The 20,013-nt window shown below is 50.5% G+C and overlaps 6 protein-coding genes across 6 annotated transcripts; 4 read left to right on the top strand and 2 right to left on the bottom strand.

Annotated features, from left to right (window-relative positions):
* Positions 1–122: 122 nt before the first annotated feature.
* On the bottom strand, positions 123–2,678 carry prm1 (pheromone-regulated protein PRM1). Its single transcript, XM_073731707.1, has one exon. The coding sequence runs from the start codon at positions 2,577–2,579 to the stop codon at positions 342–344; it is 2,238 nt and encodes a 745-aa protein (XP_073586921.1). The 5' UTR covers positions 2,580–2,678; the 3' UTR covers positions 123–341.
* A 3,581-nt stretch (positions 2,679–6,259) lies between these two features.
* BDW74DRAFT_174887 (cora-like Mg2+ transporter protein-domain-containing protein) lies at positions 6,260–8,242 on the top strand (the record flags this gene model as incomplete). The annotated part of the gene is made up of 3 exons (XM_073728155.1): positions 6,260–6,598; positions 6,654–6,704; positions 7,727–8,242. The coding sequence occupies 3 exons, from the start codon at positions 6,260–6,262 to the stop codon at positions 8,240–8,242; spliced, it is 906 nt and encodes a 301-aa protein (XP_073586920.1).
* Positions 8,243–9,246: 1,004 nt separating this feature from the next.
* On the top strand, positions 9,247–12,964 carry BDW74DRAFT_174886 (uncharacterized protein; the record flags this gene model as incomplete). The annotated part of the gene is made up of 4 exons (XM_073728154.1): positions 9,247–9,592; positions 9,701–11,017; positions 11,086–12,381; positions 12,441–12,964. 4 exons carry the CDS (start codon positions 9,247–9,249, stop codon positions 12,962–12,964), a joined length of 3,483 nt encoding a protein of 1,160 aa, XP_073586919.1.
* Positions 12,965–13,688: 724 nt separating this feature from the next.
* On the bottom strand, positions 13,689–15,759 carry BDW74DRAFT_147025 (kynurenine--oxoglutarate transaminase). The gene is made up of 8 exons (XM_073723469.1): positions 15,508–15,759; positions 15,388–15,456; positions 15,238–15,322; positions 15,083–15,188; positions 14,808–15,034; positions 14,744–14,757; positions 14,275–14,698; positions 13,689–14,227 (listed from the first exon to the last, which is right to left on the bottom strand). Exons 1-8 carry the CDS (start codon positions 15,705–15,707, stop codon positions 13,937–13,939), a joined length of 1,416 nt encoding a protein of 471 aa, XP_073586918.1. The 5' UTR covers positions 15,708–15,759; the 3' UTR covers positions 13,689–13,936.
* Positions 15,760–16,278: 519 nt separating this feature from the next.
* On the top strand, positions 16,279–18,126 carry BDW74DRAFT_147023 (ssDNA-dependent ATPase MGS1). The gene has a single exon (XM_073723468.1). The coding sequence runs from the start codon at positions 16,348–16,350 to the stop codon at positions 17,929–17,931; it is 1,584 nt and encodes a 527-aa protein (XP_073586917.1). The 5' UTR covers positions 16,279–16,347; the 3' UTR covers positions 17,932–18,126.
* A 24-nt stretch (positions 18,127–18,150) lies between these two features.
* On the top strand, positions 18,151–19,667 carry cdc31 (putative cell division control protein Cdc31). Its single transcript, XM_073723467.1, has 2 exons — positions 18,151–18,644; positions 18,706–19,667. Exons 1-2 carry the CDS (start codon positions 18,375–18,377, stop codon positions 19,189–19,191), a joined length of 756 nt encoding a protein of 251 aa, XP_073586916.1. The 5' UTR covers positions 18,151–18,374; the 3' UTR covers positions 19,192–19,667.
* Positions 19,668–20,013: the final 346 nt, after the last annotated feature.

The raw sequence follows: 20,013 nt of genomic DNA, 5'->3' as shown, positions 1-20,013 counted from the left end.
GACTATAGTCAGCGATCTAGATAGCCCTAGTTCGAGGACTTCAGTCCCAGCTAGCCTTCTAGAACCTTACAGCCTATGTATGAACAACTAGTACACATAGTTGAATTATCGTACCAATTTATATATAATGATATAGCTGCTATTATTCTCTAGATAATGATTGCTAGGTATATATGCTAACCTACAGCCAACGCTAAAAATATGCTCGTAGTATGCGATGCTATGCTATGCTCCGACGCCATGGACCGTACCACCAGTGTACAGAAACGCGAGGAAAAGTAAAGACAGAACCAGAAGAAAGAGTGCTAAGATGCAAAATGCATGGTAGGCGGGGAGCGTAATCATCGCTTCTCATCCCCAAACTCAGGATAACTGCTCGCGCGCGCATCCACAACGGAGACCTTCAGCGCGTTGCGCCGCTGTCCTGCAAAGCCCAGTTTCTCGTCTTCGTAGCCTGTCTCTGTCAGAGCGGATGATGTAGGCACAGGAGGACCCGCGGTCGCGAATTTCCGGCTCGGCGGCTCGTACTCGGGGACTGGCTGGGAGCGAGAGTGCGAGTCGGACGCAAAGTGCGACGTTGTGTTGGCATTGTTGACACTAGGCATTGCAGTGAGCGGGACATCCAGGAAGCCGTCGTTTGGATCGGAGGACGCAGGAGGTGCAGGGCCTCCGTCGCCGCGGTTGCGGTCCTGGCCCCTAAAGAGGAAGAGGGCGCGGATAACTCCGAAGAGCAGATTGATGAACCAGATTAGCAGGATGAAGCCGGAGATGAGAGCCTCCGTGGCGATACCGGACTCAATTGCGTTCGTGACGCGGAAGACGACCTCGGTGATTTTGTTGGACGTTGAGGCGCCCGTGTCGGCGAGGAAACTGTCTGACCCGTCGCCGTCCGTGATGCTCTCTGCTGCACCGAGGGAAAATGTATCGTTTCCGAGTGTGGGGAAGTCGATGTGCGCGTGGTCGTGGACCCATGTAAGACCCTTCTGGACGCCTGCTATTTTTAGGAGAATGAGGCAGTTGAAGACTTCTTTTATCGGGTTGTACAGTATGGTTCCGCCGAATGTATCGTTTAGGACGTCCGTTGTTTTATCGACGAAGGCGTTCAGCGTCTTGTTGACGCCTAGAGTTGTTGTGTTTACCCAACCGATGACTTTGCCGTTAAGTTCGGTGTTCATGTCGCCGATGGCGCCGTTCGCGCTTGCTGCCCATTCGGCGGATGTATTGTCTAGGGAGGAGACGACTTTGTCCGCGAAGGCGCCGACTTCAGCAGAGAGTTCTGGGACAGCGTTTTCGACGGCTTGCAGGAGGAGATATTGGCAGAGGCAGGCAAAAAGACCCGCTATAGCGAGGGATAGGACGAAGAGGGCTGATGGGGATGTTGCGTAGGCGATGACCCAGCGGACTAGGATCTGTCGACGGCTGTTGCTGAACCGACTGGCGGCTTTGATTCCGGCGGCTGCAGAGTAGGGTCTGGATACGATGTAGACGACGTCCATAGGGTCGTGGGCTTCCTTTCGGACGAGCTGGGAGCGTTCCTTTTGGGCGCGCCAGCGGCGGATTTCTTGCCATGCCATAGGGAAGCAAGCCAGGACAGCGGCAATTACCAGGACGGCAATAAAGATCTTCTTTGCAGTCTCGGCGATGTCGGAGACATTATCGAAGAACGAGTCGATTCCGTCACTGCCCTTGCAGAAACTGAGCTGTTTCTTTGCTGGAATGGGAAGGGTGTCCCGGTCAAATTTGTATGTTCCCATAGACTCGTTGATGAGTTTTTTGACCTCGTCAAAAGGCACCCGAATGATGTTCTCTACAAAGTCGCTGACTTCGTCGAATGTGGGGATAGAAGCGTTGAGTTTGTCGAGACCCTCGTCAATTGAAGATGGGAGGTGAGCATTCTCGAGGTCATCGATAAAGCTTGTAAGGTTCAGGTCGGGGACGTCGTCGGCGCCAAATATGCTTCCAACGACGTTAATCCCGTCGACGAACTTGTTGAGACCGTCTTCAAAGGTCTCTGTCGCGTCGCTGATACCCTCGCCGATGGTTTTGACTGTCGAATTGAGAAAGTCGCTGGCGTCCTTCAGGAGCCCGACTCCGACGTCGACCGTGCCGCGGACAGCCAAGGTAATGAGGCAGAGGTAGGTTGAGTACATCATCTTGATGAAGAACACAATAAGCTCCTCCACACCTGATATTATCAGCATGAGCATTGTCTTGAGGGCGTTGACAGCCGTCTCAACACCAGAGGCAGTGAGTTCGTTGACTCCTCGTGCTGTGTAGTGAGGCATCGAGGCCATGGCGCTGCCCATTGATTCAACGGAAGAGCATGCGGATAGAGCCTCGCGCCTCGCCGAGTCCATATCTGTGTTGAGGCTACCAACTGCTATCAGAAGTCTGACCAGCACGAGAAGTAGGAGAATGGTCCATCGGTTCATCCATATTTGCGACAGGCGTGCTCGCAAGCCCATGTACGGTGTGATTTCGTCTGGTTGTAGCGGAATAGGCCGCCCTCCGTTCGGATCATGAGCTCCGTACGGAGGGAGCAGAGGAAAGATAGCGCGAGCAGATCTTGAAAAGCCCATGTCGATATAGAGTCTGGTACAGTACCGAAGTCGAGAAAGGAAACGAGAAGTTGGTCGAGTAAATGTTCAAGGCGTCAAAGGCCGTTAACGAAGGAAAGATTGTATTCCAAGACAGAGGAAAGGCTGACCAGCAGCAAGTGCAGTAGTAAAGAGTGCAGTCTATTGAGAAGTCATGCCGTATGGAATCTATTGAAATGAATAGCAAGTGAGCGTAGTGTTAGTCACAGCCGAAAAAGGAAATGGGAGAAAAACACAGAACAATAGGACGAAGGACAGCTGCGACGGGGGGTATCCTTCCATTTATTCAATGCAGGCCATGATGCAACACGGAGAGTAGAGTGTTTTGGTCAAAGACAGAAATGGGTTTTCATTGGGCATGTGGCCATTCAGACAAAGGCAGCTCATTCATGCGGAACAATGGGCAGAATTCAAGCCACCGAATGAGCTTCGACCTTGTCCTTGGTGCGTTTCATCTCGCGCAGTCTTCTGATGTTCTTCAGAGAGTGACACCAGTGGATAAATACGCGTTCTGCAGAGCGCTTCCGAAGCCAAATATAGCCTCATGGTGGGCGCTTAGAGCGTAGCTCTGTCGACCAATCCCTTGAGCTCCGCAACGGCGCCAGTATGGTTAGGCTCCAGGTAAAACCGATCTCTCGAAATATTTCCCCCGAGATAGATCCTTTGACAGGGGCTGTCCGGGTCCTTGTTGAGGTATTCATGCGAGGCGCTTGCTGGTTGCTTGCTGCTTCACTTGCCGCTGGGCTAGTAAAGGTGCAGCAGCGGATCATTGTTCGACTGGCGAGCAGCTGCTAGGAGCATTAGTCACTTGCTTCCTTCTGTGAATATATTTAGGTATGCATTAGCGTGAGAGATGGATCGATATGCTGATCGTAGATGTGGTGAAGAAATAGGATGGAGATGGAGGTGGGATCGCGAGGCTGGTGCAGAAAGCCGCACGTGACGAGGCCACACCTAGACAACTAAGAGCCATCATCATTGTCCGCTTATAAGACGAGACTCTGTGTGCACCTGAAACCTTCTTCAAACTCTGGGATGACTGTGGCTTTGTACATGCAACTTTCAGGAGGTATGGTGGTGGTTTACCTACGTGGCTTCTACGCATGCCATGAATATATAGTTGCCGCCACCAAAAGCTTCGAAGCTTTCGCTCAAATCATTTGGACAGATTGGAGTAAAAGTAGTCCATAGTGGCTAATGGGAGTACTGCAGATCGACTCTAATACTTTATACCGATAAACCATCACTTCTAATTAGCAATACGTATGGCTAGTGTTGTAGAGTCAAGACCTGTTCAAGGACAAGGCTCCCGTAGGTAATTGTCAGCCGCAAGCCAAGGCAAGCGCGACACCCAGTCCACGACAGCCTGCTGCCCCGCGTCAGAATCGTTTATTTCCTCCTTATTGTTTGTCCTTCTGGCACCTCAAGCTCAGATCTGCTGCCAACCCAGTATATCAAAGATCTAACAAAATAAGGGAAGATACGTACACAATGGGTGATCCAAGAACTCCACAAAGCACCCAAGCGTTGGACGTCGACGAGCCCTTCGTCCAAGAAGCTGATAGATGAAGATGGGAGCAGCAACCGCCCCAGCTCGTGCCTCGATTGCAGCCAACTCCGACATTCTCAGCTCATCTTGCTCAAGGCCGTTCATGGCTTCACCGGCTGCATGATAGGTTTACAGATGAGGAGAAACCAGAGCATCAAGATGAGTTTACCGTATGATCCACCTCAATGCATGTATAAGAAATCTCTCTGCGTGAGAAAGGGTAACCGCTGAGATTGAGTGCAAATAGGGCCGGTCTATCAAGAATCTCCTCTCGATCCAAGTATCCCGCCTTTGTACATCACAAGGAGGACAGCCACCATTGATATTCCTTACGACAAGCGATAAAGACTCCTCGCCGGAAGAACGAGATATACGTTGGCTGTGAGTAGAGTACAATCACGTATTGTGAGCACTGCTTACAGCGCCCTCCAGAAATATGCGACATTCGGGAATATCTTTCGATGAATTCATAGTAAGTCCCTCCAATTACGAGGCTGTCGCGCTTATTCCAAGTAACCAGATTATAGAAACTTGCAATCGAGAGCGCCACTGTTTCGTCTGCCGCCAAAGCAGACATGAAGCGCTGGCTATCAGGTCTACAGGCAGAGTTAGAGACGAGCATCTTTGCAGGAAAAGCATTTGCTGGAGTTGTCAAGGCAGGCATGTCGGCGGCGCAAAACAAGAGCAAAGAGCACATTGTTGAGAATACGTGTCTATTCTTCACACTGCCATACTTGCTTCTTAGCGGAGGTAGATTTAGGCGCAAAGATAACGGGGCGCATCCAGTAAGGGCCTTGGTCGAAACGCTGTATCGAAACGAATCACCCTTCTCCAGAGAGTTCAGGCAAGCCGTCAATCTGGCGCAGCCCTCTTCAGGTCACAAGATATTATATGCCCCTCAACTTTGGTGTCTGATGGTGAATGATGGTATGGCTTTCACAAAGAACGCTTCCAGTACCTGGAGGGAGAAAGAACATGATTTCTGACGTTCCTATATTACATTGTGACATGTTGCCCAAGCCAACTATATGACATTCCAACAAGTTCAATTGCCACTGCTAAAGCCACTGATACCCCTGCTGGTGTGCGACTTCGATTGCGAGGGGTCTGATATTCCGTATTGAACTGAAAGAATGTGTAACATGGCTTGTAAGTATCATTGAAAAGCATTGTCTCATCCTTTGACTTTCGATATATATAAGCCATATCAAGCTAACTTCTACCAGGAACTTCTTCTCAAAGTCCAGCATATCTACTCGCATATACTTCAAATGCATGTTGATCCGGAACGCTGTGTATATCGCCGCGGACCGACACAGCTCGATGCTGAACAGTGGGCGCTCATTGCCCGAAACGAATACTTCCCCGGGTCTCTGATTGATGTTGATGTTCTTCTTCGGGAAGAGGGCACTAATTGGGATGTAAAAATTCAACGGTTAATTGAACAGCAGTGGTTCGACATACGAAACCCGAGGAGGATTAGTTTCAAAAAGGAACACGTAGATATAGAGACTCTTTGCGCCTTCGGGATCCCACTGGACAGCGACCAATTTGTGTGGAACGCTTCTTCTTAAGTTTTGTATTGGACTGTACTGACAGCTGCGTTAGGGCAAATCTAGTTATGTGCTAGGTCAAAGAATCTCCCGCTCTCTGGCAGACAAGGTGATGGAGCACACTGAGGTTCGGCGGACATTGAAAGAGATCAATGCCGGAAACCAGCAAATGGAGACTGATCATGAGACTTCAAGTTCAGCTTATACAATTGAGTCAGATTCCGGGTCAAATTCGGACTCAAATCGTGAACAACCGAAGCGAGGCCGCCGAATGTTGAGATCGTCACGAAACTGCGGCTGGGTGGGATGCTATGATAAAACAGAATCTCAAGGACAGAGAGATGACTATAAGGACCCGAGCGACATATTCTGGACGCTACCTTCATCCGTACAAATTGCTCCTCAACCAACATTCAACTTAGGACCCCGTGGTATGGCTTGCTTAGCTGCTGTTGTCACAATTGGGAAGGCATCACGCTAAATACCAGTTAGCATATTTGATCTGGCCAATTTGTACAGGCGAGACGAGTCCAGCTCAGAGAACACCGAGAAGAGCCAACATGGGAGCCGAAAAGGCTAGAATAAGAAAACACCGCGATATTGTCAAAGATATGGACCCGTCGGAAGGGACGCAAAACAACAAAAATGCCATGACTATCGATAATTCGCTGATGACTTATCTTGACAAAGTGCTGAGCGAGACGTCGCAATACCAAAATCAAGGTCTTAAGTCAGATGCCGACCTTGATATTCTGATCGCTTCATTGCAATCGTCCAACACTGCGGACTTGACTACCTTTGCAGTGAACGCGAGGGAGCTTATCGAACACTTCATTACGACTTCCATGCGCTCCTTTTCCAGACAGAAAGCCCTGGGGGCATTGCACCGTATACTAGAGGTGACACTATCTTGATAAGTTTTCTGGATTTCTGAGAAGCTAACTATTGGGACAGAAATGCGTCAAGTACAATCAGACTGCATGGGAGACATTCTCTATGGATATGGTTTGCTAACAAATAAACCAAGCGCTATCTATCTCGCGTTCCATCAGGGAAGGGATGGTTGGAGGAGAAGACCATGTCCCCTTACTCAAGTCATTGTTCCATGCATCCCAATTCTTGGTTTTAGGACTCATTGAGCTCAACGTCGAGCTCCCTGAAGTGGAAGCAACTCCGGTAGATGTTGACGAAGATGGCCAACCGGTATCTCACGGCAGATGGATCAAGAAGCCGGCCAACTCCTCTAGACACAATCAAAGACCTCGGCCACACCGAGCAGGAGAGAGCACTACGAGAATTCATATACCCGCCCGCACTCGGAACGACTTTGACCGAGATATGGCTCGCCCAGTTGTTCCTCAGGAAGAACGTGGTGTAAGAACTCGTATACCCGCCCGCACTCGGAAAGACTTTGACGGAGATATCGCGCCCAGATATTTACCACAAAGAGATCGTGGTGTGAGAGTTCGTATACCCAGCGCTCGAAAAAACTTTGATCGAGATATCGGCCCTCGAAATATACCACAAGGAGATAGTGACGGCCCACTCCCTTACGTGTTTAGACCCCGTCCTCACCAGCGTCGACGTCGATATCGGCGATTGTCTTTTAGTGACACATCTACCGATAGCCGCGGATCTAATATACCGGTCTACGTCAATTATTTTTACCATCTGACAAAAGCGCTGCAGCTGGCCAAACGTGACATCCTTCAAGTATTGGCAATGTCTAAACCACTTGACTTGGAAACATACTCCACTATCAACTCAGGCGGCATTGTTGCATACATCATCTCCTCCGTGACGCACGGAGACATCGACCCTCCGCTACTACGCAGCCCAGGGCACGCCTGGTCTGCACGTACGTTTCGATTCACGGAAGGCGGGGATTCGAAGTCTGTGGTACATTTGAATATAAAAGGTGTCTATCAGGACCATTGCTCTAAACTAGTATGAAGGCATATCCCAACCCCGGCCGCCGTGGCAAACTTGACACATTCTTAAGTTTACTAACTACATCGCATCGCTAGAGGCTCGCAATCCGAGAACATCCCACACGGAGGCTGTTAGATGACTTGGACCTTGCACAGGAGGAGCTAGACAATATCAGCGCAATCACAACGACCCAGCAAAATGTCATTGATGGCTTCCTGAACCAGACCTGGCACTGCCTGCCGACACAGCGAGACTGGTTCGACGGCCTCGAAAGTTCTTATAAGAGGCTGGACGACAATCTTGAACTGTATGACGACCTGAGAACACAGATCGACAAACTTAGGAAGCAGTTGACCCTCCAACTAGAACTCAAGCAGGACAACAACAACAACAAGGCGGTCTTGGTATTCACGACTGTCACAGTAATATTCTTGCCGCTTTCCTTCGTGACTAGTTATTTTGGCATGAACACAACGGACATTCGTGATATTGCTGTCGGGCAGTGGATTTTCTGGGCTATATCTGTGCCGTTTACGGGTTTTGTGGTGACCTTCTGTATGGCGGTGGCTTACCAGGGTCACAAGGTACAGGAGTATCTCCGTGGCCATTGAAGGTGTCCTTGCGCGCTACTTCTTGAATAATTCCCACAGTTTATCTAAGCCCCGGTCCATCTACCGACAATCCAAGGCCACCTGCCACATTACGAGCAACCATGAACGCTGCGATGTAACCTATCCTAGCCTTGTTAGTGTCATCAGGGTGGTATATGGATGGATCTTGTAGATGTTGACAGGGCTCGGTAGGTATATTCAGGAAGACGAGGATTGACTTGAAGATTATGATCGACTTGCTGGGATCAGGGCAGCCTGAGTAATAACATTGTGTTTCTCCATTCTCCGCTTGCCAGGAGTAAGTGGAAAGTGAGCCAGTCACAGGCTCTGAACCTAGGTAGATAGTCGGCAAAACGTAGGACAGACAAGCCGCGGAAGGTGTTTGCCTGTAAGTACGCAAGAAGGCAATCATCCGATAGTCCTAGCTATGGCACTTTAGACATCCCTTCTGCCGTCCAGACAAAGCTTCCAAGCCCCTCGCTTAGGTTGGAAGCAGCAGTACAAAGACCGTTGATATCGCGCCAGCCAGCCCGTTGAAGATATACCCGTATGCTAGCAAACGCTCATCAAAGGACATACATGGGACCTGCTTTCCAAAATAAATGTCAGCTAGTAATGTTGTTTTCATGACTGTGCTTGCTCCTCACGCCTTATTTAGTTCAGTCGCGGTATTGCATCATGAACAGAGGAAACAATCGCAACATCATCGCCATGGCGATGCATTGCCATCATCTAGTGGAACTTCCCCTCATCTTCCCTTCATTCTCAACACATATCTCATCCTCCTTTCATCCCAGCACACTACCAAAGTCACCACAGAAACACAGCGAAGCAATCATAGCTTCGAAAACACCCATCTCTGCTCCAAAATCAAGCTTCGAGCTTCCTCCTAATGCCCCTACGGACAAGTCAGCTCAACACATCCGTTCAAAACACCGGTAGGTCTCTTTCACTTACCTCTTGAACCAAGCTGAATCTTCTTTGCATCAAGTTGAGCAGACAAAATGGCCCCTCACAAGAAGAAGTCAATCCTCTTCGGCCATTCGCACAGCGGCAAGAAGACCGGAAAGAAGAGCAAAACCCACAACAAGAAACAGGCCAAGGCGACTGCAAATGAAAACCCCGTGTGGGAATCTCCTGACTTTGCGTCGAAATTCGAACATCCTTTCATGCTGCCTAGTCCTGAGGGGAGTGAGAGTGACGAAAAGGAGGACATTCATTATGACTCCAGTCGCCCCGGCAGCGAGACCGAAACCCTCTCATCGGCAACTCAACTCCCCCACGCAAGGAAGAGAAGCCATTCACTTCCGAGCCAGAGTGTTAGTGGAAGGACTTTAGGTGAATTGGATGGTAAGCTATTGCTCCAGATCTTCACTTGTGTCATATTATCTTCTCTTCTGCATCCACGGCAGCTGTTTCTTCCACCAACTCTACATACTTGTGTTAACACTCAAACAGCCCACAACGCTCGCACCCAAGCAACCTCCCTCATTCGATCTCGCGCCCTCAGTCGCTGCTCTGAATCTGACCAGCTTTCTCCCGAGATTTTACAGATTCTTTTGCGGAATATACCTACCTGTGAAGAAGATCTCGATTCGGCTCCTGAAGGGCCACCCGATAGCATGGCGGATTTCATGAAGGCGAGCCTCATGGACTTCGTGAAGAAGCCCAAGAAGAACAAGAAGCGCAAGAAGAAGGGTGGCAATGCGGAAGCCAGCCAGATCCCTGTTGAGCAGGCTGGCGAGCCTTCCAGGGCGCCTGAGAAGGATAACACCGACCATGTCCCTGTTGCACAAACCAAAGAAATATCCAAAGCTTCTCAGAAGGAAAACACTGATCTTATTCCCATTGAACAAGCTGGCGAGACCTCTAATGCTCCTCAGCAGGAAAACAACGATCTTGTTCCCGTTGAACAAACTGACGAGCCCTCCAAAGTCCCTCAAAAGGAGAAGACCGACCACGTCCCTATTCAGCAGGCTAAGGCTAGCGAGTCCTCCGAGGCTAACAAGAAGGACAACACCGACCATGTTCCTATCGAAGACACCGGCGAATCCTCAAAGGCACCCGAGAAGGACAACACCGACCATGTCCCTGTTGAACAAACTGACGAGACCTCTGAGCCTTCTAAGAATGATAACACCGACCCCGTTCCTGTTGAACTGACTGGCGCATCCTCCGGATCTTCTCAGAAGATTAGCACCGACCATGCCCCTATCAATGAGGCCGCCAGATTCTCCAAGGCACCTGAGAACGAGAACATCGAGAACAATGTTCCCACTGAACAAAATGGCGAGTCCTCAAAGACGCCCTTCCTGGCTAGCACTATCGAGCTGCCGATTCGCGAAAAGGATACCTCAATCAAATCTGGCTCTGTTGCAGAAGAACAGTCAATCAGCACTCAGCCTTCTGACGACACCGACAAGGACAAAGGTAAACAGCGCGTTGCAGGTCTGGATGAAGGTTCTCACGAGGCTGCATCACCCGATTCAAGCCAGCCTTCCGATGACAGCGACAAAGAAAAAGGCAAACAGCGTGCTGAGGAGTTAGATGAAGTCTCCAACAAAGGTGCAGCACTGTCATCTGCTCAATCTCTTGACGAGAATGACAGTTTCCTAGGCAAGCAACGTGTCGAATCGCTGGAGGACGAGGACGAAGACGAAGCCGCGGCACTTCACTCACGGATTTCTTACTCTCCGCCTTCTCCTACAGATAGTTCAGTTTCTTGGACTAACATAGTCGATCCACCAAAGACTTCTGGTTTAGAACGGACTGAAGGTCAGTCTGATGATGTTCTTGCTTCTCGACATACATCTCAGAAGACTGATCTGACATTCAATACTCAGATTCCTCGACAGCTCCTGTAGATAAAGAGTCCTATACCGACAAGCTCAAGACTGAGGAACCCAAGATGCCTGAAGTACCTGGGACCAAGATAAACAACTCAGCTCTTCCTGCGCAGCAAGTGTCCGATACTGGCAATGCTATTAGCGAGGTACCCAAGACTCCTGAGCCGACTGGGTCCAAAGGTCAGCTCCTTCAAGGCCTATCCCTCAACATCTCAGGCACAAAACATACTGATATCGCATCATATCTAGGCTCAAGACCTTTTATTGTCTCCTCTCAATCGAACTCTGCCAAACCAGGGAGCTCCAAGAAAAAGCAGCTTCCAGCCATCCACGAAGGCCAGGCTCAGCATGACATCGCATCTCCCCAATACCCCTTTGATGTATCTTCAACTCCGAAGTCCACTGGCACTGCGTCGACATCGAATGTCTGGACGCCTAACGCACCGATATCGACTCCCCAAACTGACACTGCTGCTTCTGCGCCTTCATCTAGTGACAGCCTTCAAGGCAAGTTTAAAAGCAAAGGTAAAGGCAAGAACAAGAAGAACAAGGGTAAAGGCAAAGCAACAAACCCTACCGAGGTCGCTGGTTCAGCTTCAGCGCCTGGTCCAGCCCCAGCCTCCACACCTTCTCCATCCACGCCGTCCACCAACTTCACGCCCGGACCGCTGATTGTAAGCAGCCACGCGCACCCATCCCCGTCTACCGCTACCAGCTTGTCAGCCGGCGTACCCAACAATACCATCCAACGAAATGGCCAACAAATGGTAAAACAGAAGCCTGATGACTGGTGGTGGAACCTAGACATCGAGTGCTTCGACTGCCAAAAGGAAGGCTGCAATAAAAAATGCAACCTCTGGGACAATGTTTCAAAAATTTGCCCTAGGTGCGGCCCCTTCTCGGAAGTCCGCTACTGCTCACGCGAGCATCTCCTGGAAGACATTAAGAAGCACTGGGAAACCTGCGGCACATACACTTTCCAACACCGGTGCAAGGTGTCAACCTTGCCCCGGGACGTTCTCGAAAGCCCGCCGCTCATCCCCTGCTTGTACGCATACGATATGCCCGAGCGCCATCGCCAGGCGGTCCATTTCAACATGAACCACCGCCACGGCGACTACTTTATCTTCAGCGACTGGAGAGACATGGTTAAGGAGAAAGTAAGCGGACGTCCAGACACCGACGCGGTGAAGACAGCGCTTCGCTGCTCGCCTGACATTCTCCACGTCGTGAAGTTCGACGACCCCGAGGCGAGAGATCGACTCCGGCGCGTGCTTGCGGCCGTGCTTTTCAGTAAGTCCACACTTAGACAGGGCTATCCAATCAGTTACCACATGCTAACGGCTCACCAGCAACCATCGAAAACCCCGGGCTGACAGACTACCTGTACCGCCTGATCCGCGACCACATCCGCGCGACCACCGACGAACTCACAAACCCGCCTCGCAATCCCCTCCTGACCCTTGAAAAATCCCTGAAGTACCAGATGTTCCGCGAGTTCGCCTTCACAGTGCAGCCGTACATCACCGGCGAGCGCCACGCCTGTCCCACCGAGTGGGCCGGGCGCAACCGCCGCTCCTGCACCGACGACGTCTGCTGGAAGGAGTACGAGGAGCAGTACAAGCTGGGGCAGCGCAACCGCGGCGGCCACAAGATGGTCGTGGAGGAGCTCGAGGCGAGCTACTGGATTCTGCGCATGAGTCGGATTACCCATTCTACCGTGGAGAAGCCGATTGAGCGCATGATGGGGAAGGGCTTCAAGATCGAAGATGGACATTATGGTGTTGATGAGCGTGATCAGCGGAAGTTCTGTCGTGGGCCGGGATGGGATGGCTTCGACGCTGGGGAAATGCAGATTGAGGGGATCAATTACTAGGGCTTCCTTCTTCGGTCTCTGCGTCTTCGGCTTCGGCTTGGTTAAGTCTTTTCGTTTCTTCGTTTTCTCGTTTATCGATCCGATCCCCCGTTTCTTCGCTTCCTTGTTCAAATTAACCCCTTCTACAAAGCAATGTGCCCTCTGAATGATCGAGATGAGGAATGTGTTAATAATCGACAGATGGACATATGTGACGACTTAAAGAGTTGGTTTCATCTGAGGTCAGGATATGTTTGAGTATTTGACCTCACGACGAGTCTTCAAGATCATGCGTCTTCTTTTTTTCTATCGCGTTCGCAAATTGTACTTTAGCATGGCATAGCATAGCACACTTATGACACGAAACGAAATGAAGCGAATGTACACTGGACACCTCTTTATCTACTTTCTTTTCACGTTCGTAAATTGTACTTTAGCATGTCATACTTAGCAAGCCAATTCTAGACGAGTCCAACTAACCTAGCTAAAACGTTAGGGGAAAGTGTGAAGAATATGACAAAAAGAGTATTATGAAGGCAATGTTTGTAGGTTTCAGCATAGCACAGCATGGCGTACTCATGAAACGGAACGAAAGGAAGAGGGGAAAATGTACACTAGGTACCACAACCTTACCAAATCAATCAAAGTACAATCGGCTATTAGCATCTAACCCGGCTAAGTCATTACGAGAAAATGTGAAGAAACGGGATGTATGGGGATGATTATAGATCCCTCAAAGCTTACGGAAAGAAAGCATCGAATATACAATAAGACAGGTACTGTGGCACAAGTTTAACAAGCAAGTCAATCAAGAGTCCAACTTCGCTATCATCATCTCATTCAACCCGGCTAGAAAACATTATGGGAAAGTGTGTAGAACATGAAGAAAAGGGATCTATGGACGTAATTTTAGATTCGGCAGATCATGGCATCATATCGAAACACCAGCTTCAGCTTCACCGCACCATGCACTTCTTCCGCGGATACGTTCCTTTACTGCACGATGTACTTCTTGAGTCCGCGGAGGCGTTCCTTGGCAGTATCGAGAATGTTATCCTCCTTGCACACGGCAAAGCGGAGGTAGTCCTCGGCGATGTGGGCGTTTGCATCGGTGTAGAATTCGGTGGGGGGAATAGCGGCGACGCCGACCTCGTGGATCAGAAACCAACAAAGTTTGAAGTCACGGGGGCGGTTTGCGACGTGGGGAGGGAAGGGGTAGTCCTCGGGGAGCTTGACGGAAGACATGTTGGCGAGCACGAAGTAGCCACCTTCAGGGTCAGAGTACTAGTCAAGTTAGTAAGTCATAAAGTTGATGAGGAGTTAGGACGCACAGGAATGTTGAGCTCGTCGAAGACTTGGCAGAAACGCTCCATCTTTCCCTTCATCTCCGCACGGCTCTGGTCCCAGAAACCCTGCTTGTCGGCCTCTTCGAACGCAACGGCTGCTGCCTCTTGCAGAGGAGAGACGCTGCTGTAGCAAATGCGAGTGTGGGCGCCGGCGACGTACTTGATCAGGTGCTCGGGTCCAATCAGGTAGCCGACACGCCAGCCGGTAGCGTAGAAGGCCTTTCCAGCAGAGCCAACGGTGAGAGTGCGCTCCCAGTACTCGGGCTTCATGGTGGCAATTCTAGTGAACGGGACGTAGTAGAGGCGGTCGTAGACTTCGTCGGAGAGGATGATGAGGTTGTGCTTCACGGCAAGATCACCAATGCGCTCAAGCTCATCGCGCGAGAAGACCTTTCCAACGGGGTTGTGACTGCGTCATTAGCGTTCGTTCTGTACCAGAGAGGTGAGAGCTTACGGTGAGTTAAGGACCTGGAAGCGCATTAGAAGCTGAGTGTACAATATATCATTAGGGAACTCACAATCATCTTGGTCTTGGAGTTGATTGTCTTTTCGAGGGCATCAAAGTCAATGCTCCACTCGGACGCAGGCAGAGTCTTGATCGCGCCATCCTTGGGGGGCTGCAGAGGGACGTAGCGAATAGTACCACCAGGCATTTCAATGTTGCTGATGTACTGGTCAAAAAAGGGCTCGAAGATGATGACTTCGTCTCCCTGCTCAATGAAGCCCATGAAAGCGCTCAGCATTCCTTACTCCAGTCAGCGAATGTCTGATAGCCCAGCATAAATAATCTTACCCTCGTTTGCGCCAGTGGTGATGGTGACCTCGGTTTCAGGGTTCAGCTTGCGACCAAAGAACGGCGAGTATGCATCGGCAAGAGCATTCTTGAGGCGCGGGCGACCCTGTGCTACGGTAAGTCGGAGTTCCAGCGCAGTTCCGGGGCCAATGTACCTTGGTTGGGGAGTATTGGTTGCAGTCGACGCGGTCGAGGGCGGCCTTCGCGGCATCTAGGGCAAACTGAGGGGGGTTGTAACCACTGTAGGGCAAAGCAAAGCAGTTAGCACAATCTCACTGGCTGGTGTTGTGTTTCAGGGCACTCACAAGAAGCCCTGACCCATGTTCACGATAGGCTGCTTGGGGGAAGCTGCAGCAGCTTCATTGACAATGGACCTGCAAGCCAATCAGACAGTGCTCAGCGCATTCTGTTTGCAAGTTTCATACCAAACATCCTGGCGCTGGCCTGCAACACGCTGTGCAGGTTTGAACGGGTCCGCCTGAGGTGCAGTGGCCGACATTGCTCTAGCTCCAAGGTGCAAACGCGGGGTGCGGGGATTGAACTTTGACCTGGAGGAGTGGGAAAGAAGACGGAATGAAGTTGGCGATTTGGCGACTGCACTTAGATAGTAAGGACCAGGAAGCATGGAGAGTCACAGGAGGGGCAGAGTGTGTGTGAAGGAGGGACGCACAGTGACTGTGAACTGGATCAGTAAGTGAGGGAACGGAGGTTGGAGAATGAATCATCCCGACTGCGCTTGCGACATTCCGGGACCAGAAATCTGCTTATCAGTGCCCTAATCTATGTGCTGGGGTACCTTTCTGCACTGCAGAGCAAGCACTACAGCTAAGAAATCATGTATGAGGAATATCTTGCTATAATGACAACATCTCTAGCAAGATTCAGATTTCGTGATAGCCCTGAGTGCTGATATCTGCCCCTGCTTCATACTCTGTTCTTACTATAACCTGTGATTTCGCATAGATACTGTACTTACAAAGACAACTAGATATCTAGGCATCCTGATAGACCTTTATAGGCATTATCTACACCTAAAGACTAGATATTTTAGATTAATTTAGGCTCTGTTTAGCTGCTTCTTGGAGTCTCAGGCATTCAGGCAGCCAGCCAAACGTGACTAATCTACCAGGACGCGTTACACCAACGCGTCAGAAGATTTGATCTATCAACTCCAGATGGCTTGGAGGATTCATCCAAAATACTCATGACCTGCTCATCCCAGCATCTCGCTCTGACGTGCAGGTCAACAGTCGGTGACTGAAATCATGGTGTCCTGCCCGATTTGCTTGAAACCGGTCTCCTCTCTTCGCATCAACGACCACATCGACTCGGACTGCCTGCAGTTTATCGAAGAGCCGACATCGAGCGCCAGCGATCCCTCACCATCCCAGAAAGCCGCAGTTCCCGCCTTTTTTCAACCATCTTCTGCACGAAAAGCCTCTACACAGCGCGATGTCCACTCCGATGCATCTCCTCTCCGCAACCTTAACGGCAAGAGAACGGTGACGTTATACGGCGGCCCATCGGACGATGCCGCACGATCACAACGAGATGAAGCGCCGGAACCGGCCCCGAAGAAACCCAAGGTCAATGCCTTCCAAAGAGCTGCACCACTAGCTGAGCGCATGCGCCCTCGCACACTGGATGAAGTATGTGGTCAGGAACTTGTTGGGCCGACGGGTGTACTGCGGGGTCTTATCGAGGAAGATCGAGTGCCTAGCATGATTCTATGGGGAGGGCCAGGAACCGGGAAAACAACAATAGCGAGGGTTATTGCGTCTATGGTTGGAAGCAGATTCGTGGAGATCAACAGCACAAGCAGCGGGGTTGCAGAGTGTAAGAAGATATTCGCTGACGCGAAGAGCGAGCTTGGACTGACAGGGCGGAAGACCATCATATTCTGCGATGAGATACATAGATTCTCAAAGTCGCAACAGGATGTTTTCTTGGGCCCAGTTGAGAGTGGGCAGGTTACGCTTATCGGCGCAACTACAGAGAACCCGTCGTTCAAAGTGCAGAATGCGCTGCTTTCCAGATGCAGGACGTTTACCCTGTCGAAGCTTACGGATGAGGATATAAGGGCAATTCTAGACCGTGCCCTCAGAACCGAAGGGCCAAACTACTCACCGTCTGACCTAGTAGACGACGAGCTGCTTGATTATCTGGCCAAGTTTGCCGACGGAGATGCGCGGACATCACTCAATCTCTTGGAAATCGGAATGAATCTTTCAAAACGGCCTGGAATCAGCAAAGACGAGATCAAACGCGCTCTAACGAAGACACTTGTCTACGATCGCGCGGGCGACCAGCATTATGATACTATTTCTGCCTTTCACAAGTCTATTCGCGGCAGCGACCCAGATGCGTCGCTGTACTATCTTGCCCGCATGATACAATCAGGAGAGGATCCTCTATATATTGCGCGACGCCTAATAGTTGTCGCCTCGGAAGATATAGGCCTGGCCGATAACAGCATGTTGACACTGGCCATCTCAACCCATGCCGCCGTGGAGAGAATTGGTCTTCCCGAGGCGCGGATCAATCTCGCACATGCTACGGTGGCTATGGCGCTGTCCCCGAAGAGTACTCGTGCTTATCGAGGCCTTAACAATGCTTTTGCTGCTCTCTCAGAGCCGGGGTTCGCAGGCCTTCCGATCCCAATCCATCTACGCAATGCCCCTACGCGGTTGATGAAGGAGTTGGGATATGGTAAGGAATATAAATACAATCCGAACTTCAAGGATGGCGAGGTGATGCAGGACTACCTTCCAGAGAAGTTGCAGGATATGAAATTCTTGGAGGACTTGGACCTCGGGACGCAGATTGATCCTGATCTTAAATTTGGGTGAATAGGTTGCATATAATACTTGCAGCCAAACCGCTGCCTCGATGTCAAGGGATTCACCCTTGCTTCACGAACTGTTACTCATACTGCGGCAAGTAAACCCAGATACATTTTGAATAGAAATACAATTCACGATAAGCAAGTCAAACAATCCTCTATTCACCGTAGGTCTGTGGAGTCCATCGTGTTGTATAGAGACATCTGTCCAATCAGAGGCCGCTCCGTCCACCGCTCCGCGTCGCGTCTCAGCGTCGAAACTGCCTGGCAACCGCAAACGAAAGACAAAGATCCAGACATTCACCCCTCATTCCCCGCCTACGCTTCTCAAGGCTCTTCACTCGAGTCCGGAGTACGGCCGCATGTATCATTGCTGTTTCAATCTTCCGCAACCAATTGTTCTCCCTGCACCCTCAGCTGTCAACACCGCAATAACATCGGGCCATCGCCATGGCCTCTTCCGGCCAACCGTTCGGGTCACGCTCCTATAACCCAGGCAAACTGCCTGACCGATCGATAAACCAGAATACCATCCCCTTCAGCGCTTCTTCATTTACTCGACGCGGACTAGGCGCCAACCAGAGTGACTTTGTTCCCGACGCCGCGAAATCAACCCAGCAACCTCCCCAGCAACAAGTACATGCGCAGACACACAATCCCACACAAGAGAACTCATTAAACCGATTGACGGAAGAGCAGCGTGAAGAGATCAACGAAGCTGTATGTGCTGACCTTATTCGCGGTTGTCCCCGTTATGCGCTAACTGATTCCACCCTGCTAGTTCACCCTCTTCGATCTCGATCGCGACCGACATCTAGACTACCATGAACTCCGCGTTGCATTTCGCGCCCTCGGCTTTACCCTCCCGAAACAAGAACTCATCTCCCTCTTAACGACGTATGGCGTTCCCCGCCCACAGGTCCAACAGCAAGCCGCAGCACAACAGTCTCAACAACAGCCGAAAGCGGCTCCCACAACGAACCCCCAGCACCCGTCCAACCTACTCATGCCGCTATCAGCATTCCAAGCAGTGACCGCTGTGAAAATCCTCGAGCGAGACCCGCGGGACGAGATTCTCCGTGCGTTTGAGCTATTCGATGAGGGCGGAAAGGGTTACATCGACCTGGAGGATCTGCGTCGTGTAGCGCGGGAGCTGGGCGAGACGGGACTGGAAGAGGAGGAGTTGCGCGCTATGATCGAGGAGTTTGATCTCGAGGGCGTTGGTGGTGTAACGAGGGAGGCCTTTGTGAGTATCTGTTGGCAGTGATCCTAATGCCGGGGTTTGTCATTTATCACGAATGTCAATATGCATGTGACATACGGTATTGGAAATGAGGTTGTTCATGCGGCTCTGTCTGTATTCCACGCTTGAACTTCTTGTTTTATTGTTCCTGGCATTGGTGGGCGCCGATTGACTGAGTTTTTGTTTACTTGCGGTGTCTATATCTTGGTTGTCTGTTTAATGTATGCGCTTAGCTCTCCTACAGGTTTAGGAATCTTGGATGTCCAGTCCCCCTTCACTTCAATCGATCATGCCTGATCTCTCCTGGCTGGTAGTGGTAATGAATGCCTACACTGAGCCGAGCTACAGGTCCCTACGTGCAACTGCTCTGGGGTTCTCTGTAAAACGGGGCAACCGTGACTCCTCCTCAAAGCTGGCGCTGACCCAAGGGAGCCCAAAAATCAAGCATCGCCCCTAGAAGTGGCTGTTTCCCACGGTCATGATAGCATCGCCGAAATCCTGTTCAGGCATGAGATATTGTACCTTGATTCCGCCGGTCTCGTCACATACATTGAGAAGTTATCCCAACGAGCTAAGTTCTATCAGTGCATAGACATAATCAAATCGGTCATAACCAAGGATCCCATTCAATAGCTTCTACTCGAGCATGAACTCCACTCCCAGAACGAGAGACTGAATCCACTGGAAGTTGCAGCAAAACGCGGCCTTCCCCATATGCTTGTGGTATTTTTAGACAAAGGATTTAGCGGGGAAACAGCTTTACTGGAGTCAATCAGAAGCAATCAACATCTCATTGATTTTTGAAGGACGGAACGGACCCAAATTTCCCAACCATTCGTGACAAGA

The sequence above is a fragment of the Aspergillus multicolor genome, assembly GCF_047715735.1.
Source record: "Aspergillus multicolor strain CBS 133.54 unplaced genomic scaffold BDW74scaffold_4, whole genome shotgun sequence".
Lineage (NCBI taxonomy): Eukaryota > Fungi > Ascomycota > Eurotiomycetes > Eurotiales > Aspergillaceae > Aspergillus > Aspergillus multicolor.
Note: the sequence above shows the minus strand (reverse complement) of the source record. Positions and strands in the feature narration are given on the sequence as shown.

Bases quoted from the DNA above. Each gene is read 5' to 3' on its own strand.
- BDW74DRAFT_147025 (XM_073723469.1), bottom strand. From the start codon at position 15,707: ATGCTTCCTGGTCCTTACTATCTAAGTGCAGTCGCCAAATCGCCAACT. The intron at 15,457-15,507 runs GTATGAAACTTG...ATTGGCTTGCAG, and splicing joins GGCCAGCGCCAGGATGTTTG to GTCCATTGTCAATGAAGCTG. The intron at 15,323-15,387 runs GTGAGTGCCCTG...TTTGCCCTACAG, and splicing joins AACATGGGTCAGGGCTTCTT to TGGTTACAACCCCCCTCAGT.
- BDW74DRAFT_147023 (XM_073723468.1), top strand. From the start codon at position 16,348: ATGGTGTCCTGCCCGATTTGCTTGAAACCGGTCTCCTCTCTTCGCATC.
- prm1 (XM_073731707.1), bottom strand. From the start codon at position 2,579: ATGGGCTTTTCAAGATCTGCTCGCGCTATCTTTCCTCTGCTCCCTCCG.
- cdc31 (XM_073723467.1), top strand. From the start codon at position 18,375: ATGGCCTCTTCCGGCCAACCGTTCGGGTCACGCTCCTATAACCCAGGC. The intron at 18,645-18,705 runs GTATGTGCTGAC...CCACCCTGCTAG, and splicing joins GTGAAGAGATCAACGAAGCT to TTCACCCTCTTCGATCTCGA.